Raw genomic sequence first — 24,608 nt, forward strand, 5'->3', positions numbered from 1 at the left:
TTAGAATTCCTCTGCAAATTTGATTCTATTCCTTTCACACTTTAATCAAAATTCTGAGATTCTTTCCTGCTACAGGGAATTGCATGAATATAACACAGTTAGAAAGATAGAAGTATCAACAATTACTGCTGTTAAGAAAACACATGACATTGTAACATACATTAAGGGCACAATCCTAACCCACTTTCCAGCACCGACATAAGGGTAACGCAGCTCCAAGGTAAAGGAACAAACATTTCCTTGCTTTGAGGATGCCTCCGTGATTGCCCCCCAACTGCATGATGCAGCACACGTGCCATTAGCACAGCTATGCCAGTGCTGGAAAGTTGGTTAGGATTTGGACCTCAATCACACACATTGTGGTGTGTCACAGATGCTCACATTTCTGTTTTGCATTTCGAATGTTGTACTCTGACAAGTTTGTGTGTGTAAAATCTGCCAGCTAAAATCTAACATTTCACAGTTTGTCACAAAAGCTTATGTCATAGTTACAGTCTTAGCCTTTAAGTGCCAGAAGTCCCTTTTTTATTTTTGAAATACTAGCAATCCACCAACATTATGAATGGGTAATGGGGTAGCACCGGGGATCAGCCAGGTTGGGCATTGGCCAAGAGCTCAAGCACATCACAGGAGCCCCCTGGCTGGGTTTAATCCACCCCGTACCACTGGCTGCACCCAATGCACCATTAGAGAGCAGGCAGGGGTGCTGTGTGAGCCAAGAGCAGAGCTTTGCGCCAGGGCCCTCAGCTACTTGATGCTGGCACTGATGGGCGTCAACCACCTACCTACCTACCTACCTACCTACCTACCCACCCTTTTGATCAGATCCTCCATGAAGACTAGGAAATAAAGCACTGGCACTTTTGTAGGCAGGGGTAAGAATGCCAGGGCCTTGCTATATATAGCCAGCCTAACTTTAGAACCACAGTTCACCCTCTCCTCTATTGTCTGTTTATATTCCCCAAGATCTTGTCTTACTCCCAGATGGCAGGTGGGAAGATTCTGCAGAGGTCAAACAGTTTGGTTTCTATGGTGCTAGATCTGTATTTCCTGTCTGCCTGCCTCCTGCAAGCTATATATTTAACGCCAACCAAAGACGACTCTCAGCCCACCTGGCAGGGCTCTACACCTTGCATTGCAGCACACGCCTCAGCTGTTAGCACAGCTGCCTGCCTGTTGCCATGAGAACAGATGTGGTGGCTGGAAAAGATGAGCAGAGGCCTGGCTTAAAGAGCAGGGTCAGTGTGGGATCAGCCCAAGAGGGCAGAAGAGGCCTTTGTGTGGGCAGAGATGGGACTCTCCACAGTAGCACAAGCCAGCTCAATGGAAACTACAGGACTGTAATTATCAATTATTGTAAAGTCAAAAATACTGCAGATCCTGGAAAATTCCTCCATAAATAAGCAGGAGACAGAAAGCAGAAAGCTCCAGACATCCAAACAGCAGTTCCAACCAATCATACGAATACTGGCTAGGCCAATCTGGGCTGCAGCAATTAACTAAACATTCTGAGACTTTACTCATTTTTGTAGCTCCTTACTTTTTTGGGGTGACATGTTTCTCAGCCTCTCTGTTTCTAATCCACAGTGTTTGCCTTATATCTGACAACACAGAGGAGGAAAGAAGGTTCACTGGCTGCCTTAGAGTAATTCAGTGAGTGTTTTATACTACAACAGTGATTCATCAAGCCACGTACCAGGGAGTCCAGAACACCAACTTCAAAATGCGCCTTTCCCTGCAAGATTTTGTGAACTGCACATAACATACTCACAACAGAAAAGACACAAATGCTCACAGAACATTACAGAATACAGCATGCACAAATTCCCAAATAAGTTGGATTGTTTGTGCTGGATAAAAGAGATCTCATTGGCAGGTAAGAACTGATTACAAATTCCATATATCCAATCTCTACATTTAGTGACAAATGTAGGTGGACCTGGAAGGTAACTTGTTCCAGGGTCTACTGTGAGCCCTGGCTCTACAGATCAACTCGGAGACATATAAAGCTGTCCTACATTGAGAGACCATTGGTCCATCTAGGTCCAATTGTCTACACTGACTTGGCACAGATTCTCCAGAGTTAAAGAAGGGACATTTCCCAGCCCTGTGTGGAGATGGCAGGGATTGAACCGGAGACTTTCTGCATGCAGAACAGATGCTCTACCATTGTGCTATGGATAGATCCAACCAGCAATGTAGTTTATAGACTTCAGCTAAAGTTCTTAGGGTCACATGCTTATATACTTGAGAGTAAGTTCCGCTTAACTCAAATTTACTTCCAAGAAGACATGCACACGATTGTGATACAAGTGTATTAATGCAGGCAAGGTGTATTCATGCTGGAAAAATGCCTTTCTTTTTGGATAAAAGGGACAGAAATGGAAGCCTCCTTGTGTTGTGCAGCATATCACACTCCATGATACTACCAGGATTCTGCCCCTCAGCGGAGTTCCCGATTAGAATTGCATCTCTGGGGTTTGTTCAGGGAAAAGCCACCATCATGCTGAGAAGAATCCCATCAAAGTATCCTTCTGTCTTCACAATGGAAATGGAAGGGGTTTATATCTTGAAATCAAGCAGCTGAGCAGCAATCCACCGTCTGCCCACAGATGATGCCCAAAGAAGGCAATGTTGCACTGTGTTTAGTCTGATCTCATTGGAGGCGCCTGGCTGCACAAAGCCAGAGAACGTCTGTGAGGCTGCCAGTGTAAAGAGATAGGAAGAAGGATATTTAATGTAACTGAGCAGTTTTACATCTCCCTGTCACATTGATTATCCGATTCTCTTCCTTCCACCAAGTTCCTGAGCAGCTGCCCCAGCAAAGAGAACAAAAGCAAACCACAAAATGCTCTTCATAAATCAGAATGTGCAACTGTCTGCTATAATGGGCCAGAGAGCCCAACACAGAGCTCCTGATACTCTTCCAGAAACAATTTGGAAAAGTACTAGTGAGCCCACAATCAGGTGAATGGCTCTGAATGACACCATGCAAGCGGGTGAAGAGGATGGGAAGTAGCTCTGGGCTGGAAAGTGCACAATGATTGTTCACTCCTGTTCTGGGTACATCCAGCAAACCACTTTCAGAGCTTTGTCTTTTCACTGTAATTTGTCCTCAATTGCAGGTATGTCCCACTGAGTCTTGACAAATTTGGCAGTGCTAACATGAACTAGTCTGTTACCTAAGCAATATCAGTGAAGGAAGACTACAGCAGTGCTTTGCTACAGCTTCACCTATCCATGAGTTACAGATTTTCCTTTCTCTCTGCTACAATAAGGCATAGCTTGAAACCATTAAGATACTGAAGCAGCCTTATAAAGAGTTAGTCCATTGGTTGATATAACGGGCTGTAGGTTGCTGACCCCTGGCCCACACTGACTGGTATTAGCTTTCCAGGGTTTCATCCATGGGTGTTTCTCTGTCCTTGAAGACGGCAGGGATTGAAGCTAAGACCTCCTTCAGGCAATGTGCTCTATTACTGAGCCACAGCCTGTCTCCAAATGAGCATGCTCAGCTGCCATCTTGGAAACTTTAACCCAATCTAACTTAAGGCCAGTGACTACTTGGACAGTGCCATACCAATGGCCCATAAAGCATATATTTGGTTGGAAGAACGTCAACCTACATGGCCATGATTGAACAGCAAAAAACACAAAGGCAAATTTTATTGTTTTTGATACAGAAACAATTACAAGATGCTGCCTTCTTGTGGTGAAGCTTCTGCTGAATTTCCACAAGTGCACATGCTATTTAATAGAATGGAAAAGATTTTTTTTTTGCTACTCTTGCTATATCCAGGAAATAGTTAAATAGAAATCTCACCACATGGGGGCACTATGAGAAAAGTGAGACTGCCCAAAGTGAGGTACACTGACGGGAATGGTCAGTGTATCTAACAGACCATAGGAGAGCCATTTCAGAAGTACCAGACCCCATTGGGGACGGACATGCTACTGCTTGTTTACCCATTAGGCCCTTTACATAGGCAGTCACTCCATAAATCAAAATGACATGCTTTCTTCCAATTTCTCTGACTTATCCATTTTCCTATGTGAACAATGGATATTCTAGGACGGTGTTTCTCAAACTGTGGGTCAGGACCCACTAGATGGGTCATGAGTCCATTTCAGGTGGGTTCCCATTCATTTCAATATTTTATTTTTAATATATTAGACTGCTATGTGACTGCATTCAGGGAAATGTTACAGATCTGTACTTTTAACAGGTTACTATGTATAAAAAATATATACGATGATAGTCACTCCTGGGTAAGTGCAGGCAGAATTCCAGCCTAGGATCGTTAAAATTTTTCCTGCTTGATGATGTCACTTCTGGTTATGACATCACTTCTGGTGGGTCCTGACAGATTCTCATTCTAAAAAGTGGGTCCCGACACTAAACGCTTGAGAAACACTGTTCTAGGAAGATGTCTTCATTTGTGTCCCCCTCCTCCTACTCACTGAAAACCAAATTATACATTGTGCTAAATGCATCAATTAAGAAATGTGCTTCAGGTCTGGTGGAATCACTTAAAACACACACACACACACACACACAAAACACTGAAAGGCAGTCTAGATCAGAACCATGGTGTATGGGAAGCGGGAATTAATTTTTTCCTATTGTGTAATTTTCCCACTGGAAATCACTCTTCAAGCTGCAATTTACCCCCAAAGTGGCTGACACATTTAATGTGTGGTTTGGCCCTGAGAAATCGCATAAATGGCAAATTGGCAGGGCTTTTCTCAGTTGTGGCATTTTGCCTTGGGAACGCTTTGCTCATTTCAGGTTGTCAGGTGCCCACCACTCTCTGCTTTTAGGAGACAGTGCGAGATGCTGCTATCCTCCCGAGCACTGAACAGAATCTTGATTTTTATGACTGACGATTTTATCACTGTGGCTGAGTGAGTCTTTTATTATTTATGGCTTTTACCCCATTTTAAATTTTTATCACTGTATTGTGTTTATTGTCTTGAAGTGTTCTTAGCCTTCCACTGAGTGACAAGATGGAACTAGTTCAATAAGAATAAAAATTATAGGTAGCAAATGTGGGCATTCAACTTCCTTGTCTGCGATCACTGTGACCCAAAGTAAGGGTGGTATCAGGCGCGGGCAAGGCCAAGCACTGGCTGAGCAGTGCTCAGCCAGTGTGTTCACCAGAGGGTGCACTTGGCTGGCTGACCCCTAAACACTCAGGACCAATGGCAGCTGTAGTACCCAATGTGGCATCAAGGGGCGGACAGTGGGCATCATAGGGCCCTCAGTTCAGGGCTTTGCTTTGGGGTCCCAGCACTAGCCTAAAGATCTCTCATGCTGGACTGCAATCCAAAATGGTAAGGGCATTGCTTCCCCAGTCCTGGATACTTTTGCCCAGTTCAGGGCAAGAATATCTTTTTTTTTAGCCTCTTCCTTTTGTCTGGAGTTGGCCTGGGGCTGAACTTATGGAGACAATGCCATTACTTCCTGCTTCTTTGCTTGTTGACATAACATGTGCCTGGATAATGGAGTTTAGGGAAGCTTCCTTGCCCCAGTTTCTTGAAGCTAGAAACAAGAAGACTTTGAAACAGATGCTGGTAATATAAGTATGTTTCCTGTCCTGTTCTTATTAGATTCTGTGCTTGTTTGTACAATTTACTCACAAGAGTGGCTCTCGGGGGGGGGGGGGGAGGGAAGGCAGTAATTAGAATTATGAAATTTTGATTTGAACTATGGTTATACATTTAGGGATTTGCTTTAGTGACACACTTCAGACCACCCACACATCTTTGGGTTTGTCTGCACAGATCAGCAGTGACTATAGCACTTAATGATACCCTATTTATTTTCCAATGGGGCTAGCATAGTCTAAGGCAATTTGGATGCAACTCCCTATGTATTCCAAGGGTACAGGAAGCTGATGTGCTCTAACTGCATCATCTCAATGATCATACGTAAGGAAAATATTCTGCTGCCAACTGAACAACTACCATGTGCCTGTAGCTGATATCTCTTTGAAACAGCTGAGGCCAACACCCCAAGATGCTGCACGAGGGCACTACAGAATCTCAAGTTGCAAAATGAATCGAACTATTAATGTATATTAAAAGTCCCATAAGATACAAGACCTGACTGAGTAATTTACAGCCCAATCCTAATTTAATCCTCCCCCTCTGCCCATGCAGCTGCACCAAGCATGCACCGCATCCATTGGGAGCATCCATTGAGAGCCAGGGTGGTGTAGTGGTTTGGGAGGTGGACTTAAACCTGGATGATCCAGGTTCAAATCCCCCCTCAGCCACAAAGCTTCCTGGGTGACCTTGGGCCAGTCACTTTCTCTCAGCCTCACCTACCACACAGGGTTGTTGTGAGGACAAGAAAGAGGGGAGGAGCAGCTGTGTAAACTGCCCTGAGCTCTTTGACGAAAGGGCGGTATAAAAATGTGAAAAATAAAATAAAATAAATTGGGGAGGCAATCCTGAGGTCTCCTCAAGGTAAGGGAACCCAACAGATTTCCTTGGATCTGTGCCAGCTATTCTGCTGGCACAGAACTGAGTAGAGTAAGGGTGGGGGAAAGAACAGTGTTAGGAACCTGATACACACTGGGGCTACCGCGATACACCTCCCTCCTCCCCATTCCACCTGCCACCCCCCTTCCCTGCCCAGACACTTCCTTCTTGCCCCGTTCCTCCCACAACTACCCCTGCCACCAATTTACTGGCACTGGGAGGCCTCTCTACCAGCTTGTGCAAGCAGCCACTAGCCGTGGCACTTCTGCTAGTGAATTCCTGTTCTGCTGGAGATCCGCACAATTAGGATTTGAATGAATACAATCTATTTCAAATCCCCATCACAGCTCTAGGCAAATAGATGGCTCTTTCCTTCTGAACCTCCAGATCAGGTTTGGGACATTCCAACATAGCATTAGGGCATAGGATCAGATGTCAGGAGATCTGTAAATGGAAGCTCATGTACATTGAAGAATGGAGAATCTGCAAAGCAACTGGCTGCCTAGAGAATACACAGTGTCTGTATAAGGAGTAAAGCATTCATTTGTGTATGTTTCAACTTGACATGTTGATTCCAGGATAAATATTTGCACAAGGAAGGATCTTCTAAGCAATTCGGTTCTTATTTCCCACAATGAACCTAACACTGCAGAAAACTCTTCCCAAGAGAATACAACCGAGGTGAAAATTGCTAAATGTTCTGGTTAGTGTACTTGCCCAGTTCTGACAGTTGAGAAACAGACCCCCTAAGGAAGTCTTGCCCTTTTGTCCCTTTATCCTCAAAAGGCTGGGCTCTGGGCCAGCTCCTAGCTCTACAAGAGACACTTAAAGCTATCTAGACAGTAGTCAGTCCTTAGGAGGAATAACAGAGGGTCTGGGATACCATGGGGCATCTTTCATCCTCGGCACAAAGTCAGCTTTGTCCGTATTTCTCTCATTCTGCCTGTCAGCCTGTCTAGAGCTCGCTGATCGTAGCCAGGCCAACATGGCTGATTTGTGCCTTCATCCTTTTTTCTTGGATAATGGGAGTTATCCCTCCACATTTGGCACTGAATAAGGATGAAACACACATGATGATATGTTTGGTCACAGGATCCCACATTATACAGAGGAGGTTAAAATAACTGGAATCAAATTTCTCTTTTGCACAGTCCTGTGTGTTAATTCCCTGCTTTTTGGATGCTGCCCAGGTTGATGTCCACATGGGCAAATCCCCCCTGCCTTATGCATGAGCATCTGTAACTCCTCTGGTGCCAGAGTTGGTGTATTCATGAGGAAAGGTGAGGTGGATCACCTTGGGAGGCAGATGGATGCAGGTGGCATGCCAAGTCCATTGGCCACCTCCTCAGTTGCTTCACTTTTCCCCTGCTTATCTCACCTCCTGTTTTCACACAGAGCAGAAGAATGGGTCAGAAGAAGAAAGTCTGGAGAATTACCACCCTATTGCTCCAAATGGAGAAAAAACCTTCCTTTTCTGGCAGTGGGGTGGTGCTTCTCAACTTCCTTTGTCCAGCCTGCTCTGTTGTTCTATTTCAGGGGTGCCCAAACCCTGGCCTGGGGGCCATTTGCAGCCCTCAGGGGCTCCCAATTTGACCTGTAGGGAGCCTCCAGTCTCCAATGAGCCTCTGGCCTGCTGGAGACTTGCTGGAGTCTGCACTGGCCCGACACAACTGCTCTCAGCATGACGACTGACTGTTCAACCTCTTGCGCAAGCTATGGGCCAAGGGCTCCCTAGGCTGCTTGCTGTTTCACATCTGTGAAGCAGCAGTGGTAGCAAAGGAAAGGCTGGTCTTGCTTTGCACAAGGCCTTTCGTGGGTCTTGAGCTATTGCGAGACCTTCATTTATTCATATAAGTTCCAATTTCTAATACATTCATTTGTGTAAATTTATGTAAATTTTAAATGTAAATTAATTCTTTTTTTACCTGGCCCCCAACAGTGTCAGAGAGATGATGTGGCCCTCCTGTCAAGAAGTTTGGACATCCCTGTTCTATTTGGAAATAGAAGCAAAGTGAAGGCCATGGAGGAAAAAGGGAAGAAGGAACAGTGGATGTGTGGGTGGACTGGGGGAAGGCCTGCCAAAGATTGTGGCAGCAGAATTGGAGGAGGTGGGAGGGAGTTGCTTCCATCCCATCATTCTACCACCATCCACTGGTTGAATGGGGCAATTCACTCAGCTCAGAGAAGTGGGTGGCACCAGCAGCGCACTAACACATGCATCAAGGGACAAAAAAGGGAGGAGTGATGAGTGTGCGAGTGTGTTGCCTGGCACTGGGGTTGCTGGTGTGTGTACTTCACATGCACACATGCTAGTGGGTAGTGGGATTGGAGTGGCATTCCACCACCATTTCAAGTGGTAGAGCAGCTGGGGCCACTCATCTGGGGCTGCCAGCGCAACAAATTAGGGTCAGCTTTAAACAGGCATACCTTTATATTGGGGCTTGCTATTCATTTTGTCCTGCCATTTAATCCCATTCCCCCCCCTGTTCAAAAGGGGCTGCTAATTTTCCATTTGCAAATCTAATGCGGATCCAGTCATCTCTCTTGGGTCATCCCCTTCTGCTTCAGGTGGGTTGTCCACATTTAAAAAAACAAAAACACAACAAAACCTTTTAAAGCTCAGCATGGACGGTCACTTATTTCAACATTCTGTTGGTACCTTATTTGTAAAACCAACAGCCAACTTTAAAAAAAAACAAAAAAACTTGCCAAATGAAAAAAATTAAAAAGCAAAAAGAACAATAGAGACACACATAAGGCCTGGTTCTGCAGCCCAGAGACTCTATTCTCGCTATAAAGAAAGTCTGAAATGCTGTGGAAACCTCAACAATGAGCATCACACAACTTGGCATTTCAACCATGTGTCTAATTTGCACGAGTGACAGTCGGAGACTGTTGGCATTCTAGGTGGCTGTGAGGGATTGTTAGCACAGAAGGCTTGACAGCCTGGATCCTGAACACTGCACTTGATATTGCACAGATGTGCTTTCTTTAACCCTAGATGGTCAATGCTCCCAGGCCCTCCCTTTTCTGCTTGGCATGCACCATTATAACTGAGCATAGTTACCACAAAGCTGTTGTGAAAGCACGCAGAACTGTGCTCTCCAGGTATTCCGTTTCCTGACAGAGAGTGAAGTGGATGCTGACCCAGTTATGTGGATGCTTACCCAGTTGGGACTGACACAGGACTTACCCATATAAAAGTAATCTGGGGATTTTTCATCAGACGCTAAATCTCTCATCACCCCTCCAAACCGCAGCCACAGCCCAAATGCGACAACACCAGATCCTGCCAACTGGAAAAGCAAAACAAAATCCAAAAAGTTAACAGTTAAAAGGAAGGCTGACGAGACCAACAAATCAGTAAACAACTCTCCCCCTTCTTCCTGGAAACTCCCAGGGTAGATGATGTGGAGTCCTCATCCACATGCAGCAATACACAGGCTACAGTTGGCGTGCACACACTTTTGTCAGTGGAACCAAAACGATGAACGCTGCTGTGCTAACAAAGATGTGTAACAGATGTGCGTAATTTGAGCAGTGAGCCTGTTGTGGAAGCACATTTGCTTATTGAGAAGTACAGTCTTTTCTCATGGGCTCAGTTCAGGGAAACCCAGTTGTATGTGTTTAGTGAGAGTTTGACAACACACAGTTCTGACTGAATGAAATGCCATGATGTCACTCACCATTCCCTCCCTCCTCCTGAAGCAATTTTTCAGCATTTAAAAAAATGGATTCTGCTTTTAAAAAAATTAAAGAGGGGGCAGGCAAATATACATTTAATTGAATAAGTGTAATGCAGTGCATTAAAAATAAAAAAGGCAGACAGCCTGCCTGAAGCTAGTGGGCAGGGAGGGAGAGGGGAGACAGACCAGGGAATCAACATTCAATTTGCTACCCAGTATGCCAGTCATATGTGTTATGATGGCAGGAGGAAGGCAGGTTACCAAAAGTTAGGGATGAAAAACAAGACCTGCAGTGAGTTCTGATTTGCATTTATGCTTGGCCGCACTCTGAGGCTATATGCACACACAAAATATGCATTTACTCACTAGTGAGGAGTTGCTTTTGCCTCTAGTGTTAAAGTTTAGTAAAGGGTGTCAGTTTTGTGCAACTGATTATCTACACATGATATCCCAAAACCCTTTGAATAGGCCTTGTGCTTTGTAAACATCCCAACCTTGTAACTCTCAGGAAGGGCTCTTCTGCCCTAGGTGAACCCCCCAAGATTATGGTTACTTCCTTTTGTACTAACGGAGTTTACCAAGCACTTAAGTACAAGTCCATCAATAGCATGACAGTCCCAAAAGCACATCAATAACCTTTGCTAAGAATTCCCCACAGCAATTCCAGTTTGTTTCTCTCACTATGTGGAGTTATATGTGAGTTAGGAAAGCGGCAGCCTTCAGTATAGAGTTTTGTGTCAGCTGGATAGTCAACTAGTAAGTCTCCTAATAAGGCAGAAGCAAGTCTTTTTATTAAAGAGCACAAGAAGCCCAGGCAGATCTGACTGAACTGGAGATCCATCAAGCTCAGCATCCTGTTTCCAGCAGTGACTAACCAGGTACCTCTGGAAAACCAAAAGCAGCATGTGAACTTGGCCATTGTTTCCCAATAACATATATTGTCTCTACACCTGGGGGTTCTATGCAGCCACTATGACTATAGCTTAGAATTCATGTCATTCCCATTTGTGACCAGGAGCCACTGATCAACCCTCCCCTACATTAATCTATCCTGTCCCTTTTTAAAGTCATTGAAACAAATGGCCACCACTACATCATGAGGCAGCAAATTTCATAAATTGATTCAAGCAACTGATGAGTTCACTCTCACTTCTAATAAGAGGTCTCACTCCATGCCCTCAATGAAAGTCATACCCTGTTTGTTACTGTGCAGACAGAGAGCAATGCCTTTGCTAGGAAAAGCCCACACCCCGTAACAATCACAGAGGTTTGATGCAGATAGCTTCCACATCTCCAATCACACTGAAGGGAATGGAGGGGGGAAAAGTGGACCCAGCCTCCTCAAGTGGCAGAGAGTGACTGAACAAGAGACAATGGCCAAGGCTTTTAGCAAGGCCACACAACACACAGCTTTGTGCTGCTGCTCTTGGATTCCCAGCTGCAGCTGACTGACACTAGCAGCCTCACAACTCAGAGCTCTTCAGCTCCCTCTGAGGGGAGACTGCGCCACCCTCAAGGGCCTCAGCCTTTTTCAATAGAAGGACGTACCATAACTCTTCAGTTGTAATAAGGAACACACTCTTGGCTGGCAGTTACTCTCATCTACAATAGAACTTTCACAAAGACACAAAAGGAATGCTTCTGCCTAACAGAACATCTAGCAAGTTGGGGCACAGGAGCTAGGTGAGGGCAATAAAAATAAATACATAAGAGTGTACAGAGGTCTACTCTGAGTAGGAGCAGAGTCATACTTGTGAGTAAGAGCCCAAGGTACAGGCACTTGGAAAAATAAGTAAAACAGAGGAGGATAAAGTGGAAAGCAAGCTTTTCTTCTTGGTTTAAATTAACCCTATACTTAACCAAGTTAAATTTAATCTAAGTTAGAACATAATCTAAAGGTTCAGTAAATCAGGACACAGGATCTAGGTGAGAGCAATAAATAAATAAATAAAATAAAATAAAGGGGCACACTTAATAAGAGCAGAATTTTAGCAATGCTAAAAAGGATTTAAACCTTAGTGTGTACATTCTACCAAGCCAAAAACCTCTTAAACCAGTGCAGTTTAAACTCAAACAAAAAACCAGCTTTAGGTTAAAAAAACAGTCCAACCTCAGAGAACTGAAGTAGGAGGGTAAGAACCTAGGAAGGGCCAGTTCCCACCCAGCCAGGGCAATTTAGCATAGTCATTGTCCTTTAGGTCATAGCAATTGACCTTTAGGAGTTGATAAGAGCTCCATTAGGCAAATCCAAGCACCCCATTCTGGAAAATCTCACCTGGGAAGACCAGCCCCTTTTCAATCAGCAAGGAGGGAGAGAGGAGGAGCTAGCTAGGAGTATAAAGCTAGTGCCTGCCACCATGTGAGACTCTCTGCAGAAGTGGGCGTGGCCTCTGGGAACCCAGTGCCTTGGGAACAAGGTGCCGGGTAAGGCACCTCGAGTTTAGCATCTGGGTGAGTTCAGCAGCAGGGCAAGGAAACCACGGCCCGAGATACCGCCCTTTCTCTTCCCTTGAGAAGAGGGTTGCTAACCAGTGTAGGGTTTTTAAGTACCCCTAAACAAAAACAAACAAAATTAAAAGAGCTATGCAGTCAGACAGCCAGCAGCAGGGTGGGGGCTATCCAGTGTTTTGCATTGAGTGCCACATGTATGAATATATGCCTCTGGGGCATAAGTCATGGGTGTGTCCTTGGTGTAAGGAGCTCCAGGGACTCAAGGAATGCATCCGCTCCCTTGAAGCCTTGGTGACCGACCTGGGGAAGCAGAGGAAGGCAGAGAAGGACCATGGGGAGACTTCCCGGGACGATCAGGCTTCGTCCCAACCTCAGGCATGCAGCTCCTCAGCTGCCCGGGTGGGAAATCTCAGGGCTGGAGAAAGTCTTCCTGGAGAGGAGGGAAACAATCCCCTAGGGGGGACCCCTTCTCCAGGGGACTGGCCCATATCCGAATGCACTCAGGAAACTCCTCAGGAGGAGGGGGTTGGGGGCTTCTTGTAGTGGGGGATTAGATTATTAGAAACAGAGAGGTGGTTTGCGATGGATGTGAGGACCGCATGGCGACTTGCCTGCCTGGTGCAAAGGTTGCGGACATCACTTCTCATCTAGACAGCCTGGTAGATAGTGCTGGGGAGGAGGTAGCGGTTGTGGTGCATGTCGGCACCAACGACGTGGGCAAGTGTAGCCGGGAGGTCCTGGAGGACAAATTTAGGTTATTAGGTAGCAAGCTGAAAGCCAGGACTTCAAAGGTTGCATTCTCTGAAGTGCTACCTGTTCCACGTGCAGGGCCAACTAGGCAGGCGGAGATCAGGGGTCTCACTGTGTGGATGAGACGGTGGTGTAGGAAGGAGGGGTTTGGATTCATTAGGCACTGGGGAACCTTTTGGGACAAGTGGGGCCTGTACAAGAGGGATGGGCTTCACTTGAACCAGAATGGAACCAGACTGCTGGCGCATAACATTAAAAAGGTGGTAGAGCAGCTTTTAAACTGATCCCTGGGGGAAGGCCGACAGGAGCCGAGGGGCATCTGGTTCGGGACTCCTCATCCCTATGGGACGAGGATGGGGAGGTTAGAGAACAACAAGGCAAAGGCAGAGTAGGAGAAGAAATTGGGAAAGGTAGGGTGATGGGATGCGATAGACGGTTTGGCACAAAGAGGATTCATGGATAAAGGAGCTAATAAGCAGCACATCCTGGGGCATTCTGTGCACAAATGCTTTTATGCAAATGCCTGAAGTCTCTGAGCAGAGATGGGAGAACTGGAATGTCTGGTGACAAGGGAAAACATTGACATAGTGGGCATAATGGAAACCTGGTGGAATGCGGAGAATCAGGGGGATACCGCAATCCCAGGCTATAAACTCTACAGGAGGGACAGGGAGGGGTTTGTTGGAGGTGGGGTGGCCATTTATGTTAAGGAAGGGATAGAATCCAGCAAAGTAGAGATCGAAGGTGGAACCGACCATAGAATCTCTGTGGGTTAAATTACTAGGCCTAAGGAGTGATGTAATACTGGGGGTGGACTATCGTCCTCCAGACCAGAAACCGGAAGGGGACCTTGAAATGAGGAAACAGATCAGGGACGTGACAAGGAGGGACAGGGTTGTAATCATGGGGGACTTCAATTATCCTCATATTGACTGAGTCAATTTGTGTTCTGGTCACGAAAAGGAGACCAAATTCCTTGACATGCTAAATGACTGTGCATTAGAGCAGCTTATCATGGAGCCCACCCGAGGACAGGTGACTCTGGATTTAATATTGTGCGGTACTCAGGACCTAGTTAGAGATGTCAGTGTTACTGAGCCATTGGGGAACAGTGATCATGCTGCAATCCGTTTTGATGTGCATGTCGGGGGAAGAGTACCAGGCAAATCTCACAAAAACCCTTGACTTCCGATGAGCAGACTTCCCTCACATGAGGAGGCTGGTTAGAAGGAGGTTGAAAGGGAAGGTAAAAAGAGTCCAGTCTCTACAGAGAGCATGGAGGTTGCTCAAATCAACAGTAATAGAGGCCCAGCGGAAGTATTTACCACAATGGAAGAAGAGTTCGACTAAGTCCAGGAGGGTGCCCGCATGGCTAACGAGCCAAGTTAGAGAGGCTGTAAAGGGCAAGGAAGCTTCTTTCCATAAATGGAAGTCTTGCCCTAATGAGGAGAATAAAAAGGAAGATAAACTGTGGCAAAAGAAATGTAAGAAGGTGATACGGGAGGCCAAGAAAGACTATGAGGAACGCATGGCCAGCAGCATTAAGGGGAATAATAAAAGCTTCTTCAAATATGTTAGAAGCAGGAAACCACCAGAGAAGCGGTTGGCCCTCTGGATGATGAGGGAGGGAAAGGGAAAATAAAAGGAGACTTAGAGATGGCAGAGAAATTGAATGAGTTCTTTGCATCTGTCTTCATGGCAGAAGACCTCGGACAGATACTGCTGCCCGAAAGGCCCTCCTGACCAAGGAATTAAGTCAGATAGAGGTTAAAAGAGAAGATGTTTCAGACCTCATTGATAAATTGAAGATCAATAAGTCACCGGGCCCTGATGGCATCCACCCAAGGGTTATTAAGGAATTGAAGGATGAAGTTGCTGATCTCTTGACTAAAATATGCAACTTGTCCCTCAAAACGGCCACAGTGCCAGAGGATTGGAGGATAGCAAATGCCACACTGATCTTTAAAAAGGGACAGAGAGGGGACCCAGGAAACTATAGGCCAGTCAGACTAACGTCTATACTGGGTAAGATGGTGGAATGCCTCATCAAAGATAGAATCTCAAAACACATAGACAAACAGGCCTTGCTGAGGGAGAATCAGCATGGCTTCTGTAAGGGTAAATCTTGCCTCACAAACCTTATAGAATTCTTTGAAAAGGTCAATAGGCATGTGGAAGTGGGAGAACCCATGGACATTATATATCTGGACTTTCAGAAGGCATTCTACATGGTCCCTCACCAAAGGCTACTAAAAAAACTCCACAGTCAGGGAATTAGAGGGCAGGTCCTCTCCTGAATTGAGACCTGGTTGAAGACCAGGAAACAGAGGATGGGTGTCAATGGGCAATTTTCACAAAGGAGAGAGGTGAAAAGTGGTGTGCCCCAAGGATCTGTCCTGGGACTGGTGCTTTTCAACCTCTTCATAAATGACCTGGAGACAGGGGTGAGCAGTGAGGTGGCTAAGTTTGCAGATGACACCAAACTTTTCCAAGTGGTGAAGACCAGAAGCGATTGTGAGGCGCTTCAGAAGGATATCTCCAAACTGGCAGAATGGGCAGCAAAATGGCAGATGTGCTAAAATGTAAGTAAGTGTAAAGTCATGCACATTGGGACAAAAAAATCCCGAAGTGGATAGAGAGATGCTCTTTACACTCTCACATAACACCAGAACCAGGGGACTTTCTCAAATTGAGTGTTGGAAGAGTTAGGTCAGACAAAAGAAAATATTTCTTTACTCAGTGTGTGGTTGGTCTGTGGAACTCCTTGCCACAAGATGTGGTGATGGCATCTGGCCTGGACGCCTTTAAAAGGGGATTGGACAAGATTCTGGAAGAAAAATCCATTACAGTTACAAGCCATGATGTGTATGCGCAACCTCCTGATTTTAGAAATGGGCTATGTCAGAATGCCTGATGCAAGGGAGGGCACCAGGATGAGGTCTTGTTATCTGGTGTGCTCCCTGGGGCATTTGGTGGGGCCGCTGTGAGATACAGGAAGCTGGACTAGATGGGCCTATGGCCTCATCCAGTGGGGCTGTTCTTATGTTCTTAACATTGTTCTGTCTGAGCCACACATGTTTGAATATGGACTTGTTTGCCCTCCCCTGGCAGAGCTTTGCTTTGGAAAGTACATCTTCCCAGCTGCCTCGAGCAGAGTCTTCAGCCATTCCCCAATGACGCCACAGATTCCCAAGCCAGCTCCCTGAGCTGGGCATCAACAACATCACAGCTACCTTGATTGCAAACCCAGCACATTGATTCTGTTTGTATGGAGAGAATGCTTTGGTGGCTAGATGCCCAGTAGTTTTCAAAGTGCTGCTGAATTATTTCCTTTCAGGAGCCAGCCCCTCCTAATTAGGCAAAGATACACCATTTAAAGAAGTGGCTGTCTTATATTTAGGGGAAGCCCAAGCTCTTCCATCACCCAAAATGATGCATGGTAGCACCCTTGCCCAACATGGCAGCACCACCACTCCTACATCAGTGAACATGCACCATCCTCCCCCTCCTCTGCTACTGCCTCTTCTTGTTAAATTGTGCCCGACTATATAGTATCCCTCTCATAGTTGCCACTGCTGGTGCCACACCTGGAGTATTGTGTCCAGTTCTGGTCGCCGCATCTCAAAAAAGACATAGTGGAAATGGAAAAGGTGCAAACGAGAGCAACTAAGATGATTACTGGGCTGGGGCACCTTCCTTAAGAGGAAAGGCTACGGCGTTTGGGCCTCTTCAGCCTAGAAAAGAGACACCTGAGGGGGGACATGATTGAGACATACAAAATTATGCAGGGGATCCATTACAGGTTACAAGCCACGATGTGTATGTGCAACCTCCTGATTTAGAAATGGGCTACGTCAGAATGCCAGATGCAAGGGAGGGACCCAAAATGAGGTCTCTTGTTATCTGGTGTGCTCCCTGGGGCATTTGGTGGGCCGCTGTGAGAAACCGGGTAGATGGGGCTCGTCAGCCTGGGAAGGCAGCTCATCTGAGAGAAGGAAAACTCTGATCCCAAACCTCCACTGCCTTGTGGCTACATCCAGTTAAGGAAAAGGCTTCAGGAGTCAACCTTGAGGCAAAATCAGGAGCCGGAGTCCCTGAGGCAGTTCATGGCTGAACACAGTCACGTTCTGGCAACTCCTGCGACGCCGCTGGAACCAACCGTATTGGCTTCTGCCTTTCCATTGGACCATTTCAGTGACGTGGAAAGGGGGGATTTGCTGCATGGGTAAAAGCCTATCCTCCATACCTACTTTACCCAGGCTTCACATACTGAGAGGACACTGTTCCAGAGCCACCATTCAGAGCGCGATACCATAGTCTTCCGAGACTAAAGGATGCCAACAGCTGTGAGAAACAGGAAGCTGGACTAGATGGGCCTATGGCCTGATCCAGTTCTTATGTTCTTATGCTTCTTCTACGATTAATACAAGGAATCATTTTGTCATTACTTTTGCAATACAATTGCTTTGTTAACTTTGATGGAAAACAACATATACTCTAAATAGTAATAATACCTTGCATAGGCCACTCTGGCCCTCTTGATCAACTCTACACCAAGCGCTACAGTACTGTGAAAGAGATTTCCTGCAGTATCTCAAATGTATCTGTGGTTCTGCCTGGCTACCGTTTACTCAGTGGTAAACCATATTTGAGGGAATTTCTGCCACAGAAAGCTGCAAATGGCAGGCTGGAGATGCGTTCTTGACTGAATCAGCTTTTGCAAAGTTCCTGAAAAGATCTTCAGACTTGACTGGGGAATGAGTGGCTTATCCAGAGAGCATGTTGCCCTTCACTTAAGTGCCCCAACAACAAAGGCCCTCACAGGAGTCGACCAAAGCAAACACAAACAGGTCCTTTAAGTGGGGCTGGCTGTCAAATCCTATCACCAAGATGCTGTTCCAACAGTCACAACTGATTCCTTCTCCTCTCTTCAGCATCACTCTTTCCCCATGAAAGCTCAGGCTGAAGGGGACAATTGCCTGGAGATTGAGGTTAATACAATTATATTGAGACTACTACAAAATAGTTAGGAAAAGGTATGTATATCTCCTGTGCATGCATACGCAGTATGTTCCAATTGTCCCAAGTCTGTCTGTAATTTCTGGTTCATGTCCCTGGCAAAAACCAACCCTCTTGGGGGAGATGCTTTGAAAAATATTGGTTAGTGTGCACACCTTTGGACCAGAATTCTTCAGGTTTCAGTGCCCTGTCCTGGACCTTTAACCATGAAGGCCAGCCTCTCAAACCTCTAGCATTCAGGTAGCATGCGAAATGCCCCCTTTACCAGGCAGCATGCCAGCTGCTACCTCCTCCCCTGAATGGTTGGATGGATGACCCTGCTAGACATTATGTATCTGAATGAAAAAGCGGCTAGATGTGTCTTCATGACTAGTATGCACGCATGTAGGTAGGCACAAAATGTCAGGGAACAACTCCTTTTCCAACCCCAACCCCCCACAACCACCTAGCCAGTTTCTGAATATTAGTGGATACGTTGCACTTATTTTATAAGCATAGCTGCAGGCATCATGAGTTTAAAAGTGTTATGAAACATTTTTAAATTTAAACTAAAAAGGAAGTAGTTATGGTTAGTTTTCGAATACATCCTGCTTTAGAAGTTTGTGAACAGGCTTTGGCACAGTAAACGTGTTAAGAGAAAGAAGCTCGCTTTGGGTGTGAGGGAGGAGGGAGGTGTATTTTCCCCACAGCCAGTGGCCCTCAATGCAAGAGCAGATGTCACACATACAGTGTCCTGTTTTCATCTGTCAAAAACTGGAGGGTATGTGAATAGGCCAACAAGCTCAGGGTGGAGGAACTGTAGCACCTAGTCTGGAGAACAGAGAGACCCATTTTCTTGTTACCCATTAAGTTCTATGGATGTTGATGGCACTATATAAATAACACTTTCATTGCCTCTGGGGTGGCAAATTGGAAAGCCAGCTAATAAGCAGCTGGGTTTTACTTTTTGGCCTCCAGTTGCTGCTCTCTACTATATTGTGATTCAACTGATCACTCAGTGTTGCTTCTTTTCTCTTTACTTCCTTCTTTCGACACCCAGAGACGATTAGTAGAGGAAGACCTGGACTATTTCTGATATGCACCAGAGTCCACTTTCTTCATACCCAGGACTATATCTTTGCTGCCATCTCCTCTAGATGGGGAGGGGATGGAGAAGGAAGGGGTGACAATTTGCCCTGCTGCACCACTCCACATGGGACACGCTTACAGCTCATGTCCTCCCAGCTAATTTGTACAATCCACCCAACACAACAAATAGTTTGTTCCAGGAAACAACCTGCTTCAGAGCAGAGCAAAATTACCAATGGCAAATAAATCCCTTTACATCATCACAGATCCAAGTGGAAATAAACATCCCCTTGGCAGCTTCACCTAACCGTGCACTCCCAGTGAGCCCGAGTACTTGGCAAGCAGCCAAGCTCCCTACACTGCTGCCAAGAGCAATTTCAGGGACCCTGCTGGGCGGCTCTATAGTTCTACAATAGCACAGACCTGTGTGCACAGTGGGCCTGAGAATGGGGCAGCTGGGAACCATCAAGCTTGAAAGACAAAGTCACTTAGAAGGAAGAAGGGCCCTCTGTAAAAACTCTGCAGTGGTGGGAAATGGGAACTTTCTCTTATTTCCAGGCACCAAAGCAGACAGCAAGGGAGCTGCAGGTGCCATGCCCTGCTACAATGGAAGAGCAGAAAAGCAAAAAGCCTCAAAGGAAAAAAAATCCTGATTCAAGCTCAGGATATTAAAAAATAAAATAAAGCAAAAGAACAAAAGCCCAAGTGCTGGGCCCAAAACAAAGAGGTACTCCAAGACACAGCATCAGCTATAGGGCTATTTACTAAATCAAAATAAACTGTTAATTTTTTAAGACAAATGAAATAGCTAAGGTCATCTCAAGGCTGTCTCAAGCAAGAGTGAAAAGTCACTTTTGATCAATGATAATCAAAAGGGTGCACCTGTACACACAGGGGACACAGACCCATTTTATCCCTTAAATAACATTTAGCATTTAAATGAGTCATTCTAAGCATGCAAATCACTTTACGTGCATTGGCAATCCACAACAGGCCTGTAAGGTAACCAGTATCATCATCTCCACAGTGCAGGTGGGCAATTGGGGCTAAGAGATGGTGACTTGCCTAAAGCTTAAACACAACACCAGAACCAGGTGACATACACTAAAATTAAGTGTTGGGAAAGTTAGGACAGAGAAAAGAAAATATTCCTTTACCCAGCATGTAGTTAGTCTGTGGAACTACTTGTCACAGGATGTGGTGATAGCATTTGGCCTGGATGCCTTTAAAAGGGAACTGGACAAATTTCTGGAGAAAAAGTTCATCAGGGTTACAAGCCATGTGTAAGCCTCCTGATTTTAGAAGTAGGCTGTCTCTAAATGCCGGATGTCTCTAAATGCCGGGGGGCACCAGGATACAGGTCTCCTGTTGGTCTTGTGTGCTTCCTGAGGCACCTGGCGGGCCACTGTGAGATACAAGAAGCTGGATTAGGTGGGCTTTTAGCTTGATCCAGCAAGGCTCTTCTTTTGTAAAGCTATCTAATAAGGGTACCTAGTAAGGGTATAATTGAGGTGTGCTTTGAACTAGTGACTTGCCTCTTAGCCATTATACTGTACTAGCTTAAGGACATGGCTGGGGAAACTATTGCATTAGTCACAAGAAGGGCAGACATACATATAACTAATGACTACACTAACTTTTACACAGTTGATTATTCTGGGGGAAAAAACCAATAAAGAACCTTAATTATTCAATTATCCCCACAGTATTCATAGTAGAATCATGAATTTAAATGAACAATTCCACTATCAGGGTGAATTTATCAGCAAATTACAAAAGGCTTCTCTAGCCCCACACTAGTGTCATGCCCCTGAAATACACCTCCCTCTAGAAAACACCTATACAAACATGTTAGTCATGCTTTGTTATCTGCAGGGGTTCCATTCCCGGAATCCCCATGGATGCCAGAACCCACGACTAATTAAGTCCACAGGTCAGGCACACCAGACCCTCTAAGCATGACTCGAGCTGTGCTCTGGTCACATCCAGAGGGTGTTCTGAGGGGCAGGGAGGCAGTGCACAGCCTCCCCACCCTCAGAATGCCTTCTAAAGGCATTTCAATGCTACTTCTGGTTTTTGGGTGGGGGGAGGGGGGACCGGAAATGACATTTTAATGTCTTTTAAAGGCATTCTGAGGGCAGGAAAGTGGCATGGGGCCTCCCCAGGCCTCAGATCACCCTCTGAATGTGACCAGAGTACAGCTCTGGTTGAGTCTGCAGGGCATAGGTACTGCCAATCCACTGGTTCAGAGCTTGCAGTTTGATAAAACCATGGGTCTCAAACCTAAGGATAAACAGTCTGGACCTGTACTTCGATGCAGCACACTTTGGACTTACCATGGCACATCTTTCACTGTACCACACACCTAAGAGATATGCTGATGTAACTCAACTTTCTCAAACTACAAAGGGATCATATTTCAAACAGCTTCCTTTGCAGTTACTGCCCTCATGGGTCCTGCAGTGGCAATACCAATAATAATATCAGAAGTACACCAGAGTTCGTTCGTTCGTTCATTCGTTCCATCCATCCAACCATCCGCCCGCCCGCCCGCCCGCCCGCCCGCCAAAAGAAGTTGTCACCTCAGGTAGCAGAATGGCAGGGGACAAACATCTTTGTCTACCCATTCAGCTCCACTACTTCTTCTCCAACTTCTCCCCCCAGCCCTGGATTGGAAAAGGAGATGGACTGGAAGAGGAAGTGAGAAGGAGAGGAGAGTGGTGGACTAGAGAGTCAGACAAAGACTCTAGCTTACCACTCTTCTCACACATTGTGTTCTACTCTGGCTCCCTTCTGCCATTCCCTCACTCATGGGAGTGGGAAGTACACATCACTAGGTAAGGGAGGGCAGCATCTGGCAGGCCACTTCAAGTGCAGAAGATCTTGGGCCAGCCTGGTCGTCATTCTTCACATCTTCTACTGCAGCTTACCATGCTGTAGAGGAGAACTTCAGCTCATTAACCGATCATTTGACTACCAAAAACCCAGGGAGACAATAGTCATTAATATAGTAAGCTGATGCTACTTAAACCATAGAACCTTTTAAGTGAGAGAAGTGGAGAGTGTCTGCCTGACTCTCAGTAATTTTCAGCCTTTTTCATCTCACGGCACACTGACAAGGCACTAAAATGGTCAAGGCACACCACCAGGTTTTTGACAATTGACAAGGCACACCATGCTGCCGGTGGGGGGCTCACATCTCCCATTGGCCCTATTAATAAATAACCTCCCAAATTCCTGTGGCACACCTGTGGACCACTTGCGGCACACCAGTGTGCCACGGCACAGTGGTTGAAAATGGCTGCTCTAGCCTCTCACTCTCCAAATGAGCAGTGGGAACGAGCTAGAAGGAAACTAAGAGGGTAAAACAGAAAAGGAATAGGAGGAACTAGTTTTCGAGGCATGTCACTGCATTTTCCTTCCTCTGGGAGCCTCACAGCTTAAAAGCAAAAATGTATTTTGGGTGGGCAAGGCTCTCCACTTCATTTACTTTGGAGCAGGGTAATATGTGGTGTATGCACCACCCATGGCTTCTGTGCCCTGAATTGTTTAGTGCCTTATAACACAGACAGCTGAGACCACCCTACTGAAACACAGAAGGCTCTTAGGACGAACACTCAACAAACTCCAGAGGCAACAATGGGTGTGTGTGCATTTTGACTCCAAGACACAATGGAAAAGAGCAGCCCTTGAACCAATAACTTTTAAACAGTGTAAACTTTTAAACTTATAGAGTTCTTAGATCAAAATGAAACAAATTGTTTAAAAATTCAATGCCAGGACCATGAGAATTTCAGCGTATGTGCAAACACGAAAAACCTGAATCATAACGTTCAGGATATTGAAAACGGAGAGACATGCACCCAGGCTGATGAGCAGCTTCCTGTTACCCGCTTAAAGTAACGCACCACCGGAAAGCAGTAGCAACATCTGGCTGGCATTTCACTGAAAAGAGCTGTAGCTGGAAAAAGCAGAGTTGCTTTGTGCAAGCTGCCCTCACTCCCTGTTCAGATGTACAACTCCAAGGCTGAAGGCAGATGCTATCTTCAGGACAAGCGAGTATCTAAACAAGCCCTGACTATGAGCTGGGATTCTTTGTACGGTGGCATCTAGATAGCCGATGCCTTCTCTCTAGGAGAGCTCATCTTCGTAATTAAGTCTTCAGATATTGCCAAGGATGCCACAGGATGGATTTGCTTCAGTGTTGTATCTGAAGCAGCAACTTGCCTATCTGTCCCTATGATGTGTGGGACATGGCAGAACCCAATTAAGAATGCTGAGAGTCCCTAATCTAGCTGCAAGGTGTTAAATCTATAGGTTATCATATGCTCTACTATTGGAAAGTACTTACTTTCCAAAAACTTCAACACTTTGTATAGTTATGTTTAAACAAAACCCTCCCCTGAGCCAATTCTAAATTGTCTTGTCTTTCCATTTTGGTATCCCATAGATGCATGGTCTACACCTCTCTCTCTCTCTCTCTCTCTCTCTCTCTCTCTCTCTCTCTCACACACACACACACACACACACACACACACAGAGCTGCCACTGAGTAATTGCTTCTCAAGAACCCCACAGTCTCTGGTGATTCAGACACCAGTGAGATGGACCAAGTCATTGCTCAAGAGATGCAACACTGTGTTTTGTGTGATGCAGTTAATACAGCTTGCTACGATCAGCATTTGTGATGAGGATCCACTTGAGGCATGAGAAGACAATCTTGACTCTTTCACAGCCCACTCATGAACAAGCCTGGTAAGTGATCAGGCCCACAGTTTCCTGTTCAGACAGGCTGCCTCTCCCAAATGCTTTGGACACATACTCAGTACAGAAATAAGTAAACCATTCAAGCTCCATGCAGTAATGGACCTTACAAGGCAAGCATATACACAATTTAGCAGAGGAAAAATCTCATTCTCCTCCCACTCACTGACATTCCATTGTAGGGATACTACTTTCAACTTACATTATTGTTATTTGTTCCCCACTTTCCAAGCATTGAAGAATCCAAGGGCTGAGAGTTACAGGGCAGTTTCCTTTGGGCAAGAGAGAATCTTTATAACATCTATTCATAACCCTATACTGCCCCAGAGATACACTAGTTCCTGGTGGTTTGGGCTCGTCCTGACTCACATTTGGTACATCACT

At 45.7% G+C, this 24,608-nt stretch overlaps 1 protein-coding gene across 1 annotated transcript in view; it reads right to left on the minus strand.

The window, feature by feature from the left end:
• Positions 1-24,608, minus strand: part of TSPAN2 (tetraspanin 2) — a 77,191-nt gene that overhangs the window by 38,834 nt on the left and 13,749 nt on the right. Inside the window, exon 2 of the mRNA XM_066624795.1 lies at positions 9,680-9,782. Coding sequence (XP_066480892.1) covers positions 9,680-9,782 — 103 coding nt within the window. The remainder of the gene's footprint in view (positions 1-9,679; positions 9,783-24,608) is intronic.

Source organism: Tiliqua scincoides, chromosome 4, assembly GCF_035046505.1.
Source record: "Tiliqua scincoides isolate rTilSci1 chromosome 4, rTilSci1.hap2, whole genome shotgun sequence".
Classification (NCBI taxonomy): Eukaryota; Metazoa; Chordata; class Lepidosauria; order Squamata; family Scincidae; genus Tiliqua; species Tiliqua scincoides.